Genomic DNA, 7,165 nt, shown 5'->3' on the forward strand with positions numbered 1-7,165 from the left:
ATCAATTAATAAGAGTAAACTAGTAAACTCACTATGCTAATAATTTGTTTTCTTAATGCCTGTGCCAACTCAAAATTTGACAAGTAAAAAGGGATGGAGGAAGTAGATGACAAAGAGTATATATACACTATTATATATATATGTTTCAAAGTGAGGACTTTTCAAGTATAATGACGTTAATTTGATTGGGAAATTGAGGTATTGTTGCCCAAGAAAGTGAACACGTGCGTATAAGTAAAGATGATGCTAACCAAGGGTGGACAAGTCAAGTAGTTGGGAATTGTGAGGTGTTGGGTTCAAAATTCAAAGAGGATAAAAAAAATATTAGATAATTTTTTTCTATATGTTCTAACCTTATTAATAGAGTTACTTAGTACTATTTATTATCGGTGAAAAATGACAAATATCCTATAAAATTAATTCAGATGTGCTAAAGCTATCCTGACACACGATCATAAAAATAAAAGAAAAAGAAGTAAAGATGATGGTATCGTGAGGCAGGGAGAGTGCAGTGTGTTAAAATGGTCAGCAGAAGAGGAGGGAAAAAGTAATGAAATAAAGAGAATTATCGAGTCCGGATTTGCTAAGGCAAACAAATAGAAATTGGAGTCCAACAAGACAATATTACACACAGGCTTGAGAGAGAAAGAGAGACAGTGTGGGTGCGGGGTTGGGGGTGGGGGTAGGGGGTGAGTAAGAATAGGAAAGGCAAAAATGGAGAAGATATTGAGAGTCTTCTTTGGCTATAACGCTACCAACGACACCCTTCACTTCACTTCTCTAACCCTAAATACTCACCCAAAATCCCTTCTTTTCTTTCTCTCTCTTTTCTCTATCAATTTCCTATATTTTTCCTTCTCCTTATTTCAATTTCATCTCTGCTGTTCGCCGTTGCTGCTGCTCGGTTCTCTGCCATTCTCAAGGTATTTGATTTGATTTGATTCTCTTTTGGGTTCTCGGTTTGCTGTTTTAATGAATTGGAACGATGTATGATTTAGTTGTTTGGTATCAGTCGATTCTAATTGGTTGGTTCATCTACAAGCGTCTGTTTTGACAATGTTTTCTGCTTTGCTCCCTCGAATGGGTTTCTTTTTTACTAATTCAAGTTTTGAGCAAAACAATTAGTTAACTCAGTTTTAATTTTGTTTCTATTTGGTTACATGAACCATCTATATCTATTCAGCTCTATTCAAGTGTTCATGCCTAGGTGGGCACTTTTTTCAACTAGTTTTTTACTTAGAGGATTCATGGTAGTTTGGCTAAGATGACCCGCTAATTTACCGCAACTCTTGTTTATTTCAACAACAAAAACGACATACCCGGTGTAATTCCATTAGGTGGTATGTGGGGAGGATAAGATGTATGCAGTCCTTACTCCTACCAAGTGGAGGTAGGTAGAGAGGTTGTTTCCGAAATACATTTGGTTCAAGTAATTCATAATAAAGCAATGTTAAAAATAACATACAAATGCCAAGCATATATAACAAATAATAATGAATTATTACATTAGCGTTTAGAAAAAGGAACTCTAACAATATATAGTCGAAGAAATCAAAGGGCAAGAAACTACGAGATTAGTACTAATGCTATTGGGATGCATAGAAAAAGCACTCAACTACCTACTAACTAACCTTCTACTCTAATCCTCAATACCATGTCCTGTCTAATCGCCTCAACCCAATACTTATTCGGTTAACCTCTACCTCTCTTTAACCCTGGCACTGCCAACCTCCCGCACCTCCTTATTGGGGCATCGCGCATCTCCTCTTCACATGGCCAAACTATCTCTCTCACACTTACCTCTTCTTGTCCCCAACGAAAGTCACTCCCACTTTTTCACGGGTATCTTCATTCCTAATCTAAGTTTTCCGGACTCTTCACTTTTGATGTCGCACCGGTGTCGGATTCTCCAAAAATACACTACTTTTAGATAATCCAACACGCACCCGTGGACATCTTTGAACAACATAGTTCCTATTCTTGTCTCTCCTAGCATCCCACACATCCACCTTAACATCCTCATTTTTGCAACTCTCATCTTCTGAGAGTTCTTAACTAACCAATACTCTGCCCATACAAGATAGTTGGCCTAACTACCACTCTGTAAAACTTGCCTCTTAAGTCCATTAATTCATTACTAAAAATCCTATGACATCTTGTTGATGATTTGTCTTTGCACGTAGGTGGAGTTTTTTAAGGCTATTAAAACATTCCTCAAAGCTCTATGACATTATATTGATACTTGCATTTTATCGAGGGTACATTCATTCCCTGTATTGTGGAAATTTTGGATATTCTAATTGATTACAGTCTCATGTTTCTTAGTTATTGTTAAATGCATGGATCAATACTGTATCAAGATGATAGTTTTCCTTACCATTTTGTTTGTTGCTTGATATGTTGAATTTCGTGTGATGTTAAAAAAGGGTGATAGTGAGACGGTCTAGGTAGTGGGTTAGTGGGTTCATGTCTACTACATGTATGGGTTTTGCATCCCCTAGACGCATCTTAAGATAAATTAAATGCTGAATGTAAGGAACTTCTTGTTAAATTGTTTTTACTTATTGATGTTTCTCTACATAAATGAGTTAGCTAATAAATGACATATCTTTGAATTCTTGCAGTTTCCAGTTTGGTGCAACAATTACCAAACTCATTTAGCAAGTTGTCTTTTTGCCGTGATTAATACACGTGTTCCTGGTGGCCCTAGTCGTTTTACATGTCATGGATGAATCTGGTGGAACTCGATTTGAAGGGCTCAATGCTACTGTTAGAAAGAAAAGAAGCCTCATGTTGCGGCGACCTAGACCAGAGAAGCCTTTTCTTCATGAAGGCCGTGATCAGTCTCCCTTAACACCAGTTTCAGATGATTTTAGTAGGGTTTCCAGTGATGAGAACACTGATGATGCCAATGCTGGACGTAAAATGTTCAACCTTAATCATTGCATGTCTAGAGGCTCTGCTTCCAGAGTGGATGAGGACTACACTTTTAAGAAGACTAAGGATGGAGGATCTAGTCTATTATATAGTAATGGAGATCCAGGAGATGATACATATTCCCAGCATGGTTCTTCTCTTAGGCAACCAGGAACTGTGCAGGATGGTGTTGGCAATGATAGCAAGCTGAAAAAGGTTAAGCTTAAAGTTGGGGGTGTGACGCGCACCATTCAAACCAAAACTGATTCTCATGGTGCATATGGTGGTGGTTTGTCTACAAATGCACGAGCCTTGGATGGTTCGCAGCCACGTCAGAAATCCACTTCACAGGTTATCACGTGTTTCTTCTCAAGTAGTTAGTTATTTGGATTTTTTAAATCCACTTGGATTTTTAGTTTGTGTTCTTTAAAGTAGTCTCCCTCAGAATTATTTGGTTTCATTATTTTGAAAAGGAGGTGAGCCACATGAGATTTTCTGTTTCACAGCTCTACTCGTTCCTCTCTAACATACTTTCAGAAACTGGAAAGGAAAACATGTAGATAGATGTTGCATTATTGTAGGTTTATTAGGGAACAGAAACATTGAAGTGCATAAGAATCAAAGATTAAGAATAAGTTAAAAATTACTCAATTTAGCCCCGAAGTATTAGCTAGGAATTTGCTTGTGGTAGAAAACCAGCGGTTTTAGGTCAACCCTTTGCCTTGTGTTGGATACAGTTTTGGATACTAGTGCCAAACTCTAGATGATGCAAATTGTGATTAATTGCAATTTACCAAAGGAAGAAATCTACTTCTATTGCTAGTAAATCTTTGGCATTTATTTTTTTTGTCCTATTATCACTGTAATAAAACTTCAATGCTGTCCAATTAACCTTTTCCTCTCTATTTTAGGACACATCAAGCAAAGACGGTCTTTCGGAAAAGAAAAGTGGGTTGCAAGGAATTATGTCGAGAGATTCGCCCAAAGGTTCTTTTGCTGCTGGCAAAGGCGATATGGGGAAGACGCCAATGACGAATGCCTTCGAAAAAGGGAGTGACAAATCAGATCCAACTCGTAAGAGTAAGAGGGTGCCAAAGAGGCGTGTATCGGAATGGTTTGATGAGGATGAGAAAGATGATGAGATTCGATACTTGGAGAAGCTTAAAACCTCGAAGATTTCAGGATATAAAGATTTTGAGGAGGAATTGACCAACAAAAGAAGTGTTTCCCGGGTTTCAAAGGTTAGCAAGTTTGAAAAGGATGAAAATGTGGGAAGGTCAAGGAAGAAATCTGAGCAAGGTTCTGAGGACACTGCTTATGAGGTGGAAGAGTTCGTGTCTGATGGTGAGGCTGAAGGAAAAAAGAAGCAGAAACAAAGGAAGGAATCCTCAGATTCATCGATCGATACGATGAGAGGAGAAATGACTCTTACAACACGACAACGAGCTCTTCTATCTAGCAAGGATTCTTCTGCTGCTTCTACTGTGAGTCAGATTGAGTTCCCTAATGGTTTACCACCGGCTCCACCTCGAAGTAATACCCTGTAGTTACTTATATGTTCCAGTCGTATTTCTTTGCTCTAGTACTCTTTCCTGATTTTCAAATTTGTCTTGCCATCTTTGCTTTACGACAGAGCAAAAGGAGAAGCTCACTGATGTTGAGCAGCAACTGAAGAAAGCAGAGGCTGCTCAGAAGCGTAGAATGCAAAATGAGAAGGCTGCTCGTGAATCAGAGGTTTCACTTGTTTCTTTTCCTTCTTACTGTATGTGCTCTTTTAAGATCATATGATGATGAAATGAGCATAACCTTTTGGAATTTGCAGGCTGAGGCAATTAGGAAAATCCTAGGTCAAGATTCTAACAGGAAGAAGCGAGAAGATAAAATAAAGAAGCGGCAGGAAGAGTTGGCTCAGGTAAACTGCTTGTTGGTAGGTACATTGCCTTTTGTAGTGAAGTTACGAAGCTGACAATTAATTAACGTCTATCTGCCAGGAGAAGGCTGCCAAAGAGCAGATGCTTGCAAAAAGCACTGTCAGAGTGGTTATGGGCCCTACTGGGACTGTTGTGACATTTCCTGAAGATATGGGTTTACCTCATATTTTTGACTCTAAACCTTGCAGGTAAGGGTTTTCTCCATCTCCACTTCTTTTTGTTTTCTATGAAATTGGAAACAGGAGATGGAGCCTGGATATCTTTGATTTGCTACATGAATGAAGCACTATTTAAGTTGCTAAGGGGTTCTGGATTGTGTTTTTATTGCTGAATTGCAGTTACCCTCCCCCTCGTGAGCAATGTGCTGGTCCTTCCTGCGTGAATCCGTACAAGTATCGTGATTCTAAGACAAAACTACCTCTTTGCAGTCTCCAGTGCTATAAGGCAATTCGTGAAAAGGAACAGGCTTGAAAGCCTGCTAAAAATTGTTGACATATGCTCTTGCACATTGTTTAGATTCAAGAAAGTACAATGAGGATATATTTTCCATATGCAGTAATCATGACCAGAGATATCTGGGAACAAATTGTATACAGGAATATTTTGGTGTCTCATAAATGTATGCCACCCTGCCCCTAGTTAATTTTTCATCTCTCATTTTTTATTTGATTTTCCCTATTTGCTGTGCAGTTGAGCCAGTTTTGGTGATTGTTTTCCTTTTCTCTATGAGTACATTCTTTGGGGAGTGTCAATTTTTTATCTGTGTTTTTCTGCTGGAAGTTTTGTCATTGGAGGGTGTTATTGCTTCAGCAGAGTCTCATCTGTTGAACCTCTGATGAAGCTTTTCCCATCCCTCAAGTGTGAATTACTGAATGTCTTCTAGTTATATGTTAGACCTTAATAATTCTGCCGTGTGAGGTTGCTCAACTTGTTGGTTTCCAAGCCTTGATAAAGAAGGGTTGCGGTAGGTTGACGTCTAGCACAAAACTAGTTAGTTGTCTACTTTGAGTACTGTGTGAGAGGAAGATATACCTACCAAAACAAAATAGGCAAGTTCAGTGGATCAGTTGTAAGGTAGACAGTGCTATATGAGAGTGAATGTCAGGCCTCTAAGGCCCAACATATTGGTCATACAAGACTAGAATGACCATGTTAGACGAAAGGTGCAAGTAGCATACATAGAAGATAAAAATGAAAGGTCACTACAGATCATTTGGTCATGTCATAATAGACTTCCAGATGCATCGATCTTTAGGTGTGGAACAATAATGGTTGAAGTTGTTAAAAGAGCTTAGGTAGATTTGTAATCACAGGAAGTTGTCTTGAATGACTTACTATCTCTTGGAATACATGTAGACTTGGCAAAAAATAGAGTACAAACGAAAGAAGAAGATCTATGTAGGTGATGTTACTAGCTAAGATTAAGGCTATGTCTGGGATCCCAGTTTCTTCATCACTAAAGTTCTATTAGAGCGTTTTTATGTGGTAGAACCAACAAATAATTATTTAGATTGGATCATTTTTGTCATGCATTACATCATGATCAGGATCCTTTTTGTTGGGAATTTCCAGCCATTCATAAATGCTTGTTTCTCAAACCTCCTTGTGGCAGTAGTTGCCATTTTCTGTAGGAAATAGTCTTTTCCGTTGTCTTTGTAAGAAGGAGAGGGATGGGCTTTCCAGATATTCTCCCTTCTAAGAACCTTTCTCCAACATAAGTCGATGTTTTTCTGGAGAAAAAACTCAATGCCCATAGGCCATAGCTGAGGGGACTAGTTACATGTAAGTTACTGTACTGTCACTGTATGTGGAAAAAGACACTTTCATTAGTAGACAAATATCTTCAATCCTTATCCTTGGGTTCATGAGCATGGGCCTTAAACCTCCTATATATAAGATGCAGATTCTGGCATAAGAACATATACCCATTTTAAACCAATAGTGCAGAAAAATTCCAAAGAAGCAACATCTACTCTATGCCTATTGGCTATTAGTATAATCTACTAATATCTTCCCCATCAAGTTAAACCACTCCATGAAAAATGTGTCTACATTTGAACACTATAGTCTAGCAAAAGAAAACACTTGGGATTTGGGTGCCTCAGTGGTCCCCCAAAAACCAAGACAAAAGACAAACAGAAAAGAAAATCGAAGGTTTGGACTGTATAATGTCTCTGACGCACCCAATAATGTGATGTGTCAGTAGCACGTACTTGATGAAATAATCGAGGTATGCATAAGCTAAAGTTTGTCAGTAGCGTAACTACCACCATTATTAACAAAACGTCCCTTACATCCAAGTTTGAAGATAGATGAGG

The 7,165-nt window shown here is 38.4% G+C and overlaps 1 protein-coding gene across 1 annotated transcript; it reads left to right on the forward strand.

Annotated features, from left to right (window-relative positions):
- Positions 1-464: 464 nt before the first annotated feature.
- Positions 465-5,497, forward strand: LOC102597315 (uncharacterized). Its single transcript, XM_006349117.2, has 7 exons — positions 465-923; positions 2,625-3,267; positions 3,828-4,449; positions 4,550-4,650; positions 4,739-4,828; positions 4,908-5,035; positions 5,186-5,497. Exons 2-7 carry the CDS (start codon positions 2,725-2,727, stop codon positions 5,316-5,318), a joined length of 1,617 nt encoding a protein of 538 aa, XP_006349179.1. The 5' UTR covers positions 465-923; positions 2,625-2,724; the 3' UTR covers positions 5,319-5,497.
- Positions 5,498-7,165: the final 1,668 nt, after the last annotated feature.

Source organism: Solanum tuberosum, unplaced genomic scaffold, assembly GCF_000226075.1.
Source record: "Solanum tuberosum cultivar DM 1-3 516 R44 unplaced genomic scaffold, SolTub_3.0 scf00104, whole genome shotgun sequence".
In the NCBI taxonomy this organism is placed as follows: domain Eukaryota; kingdom Viridiplantae; phylum Streptophyta; class Magnoliopsida; order Solanales; family Solanaceae; genus Solanum; species Solanum tuberosum.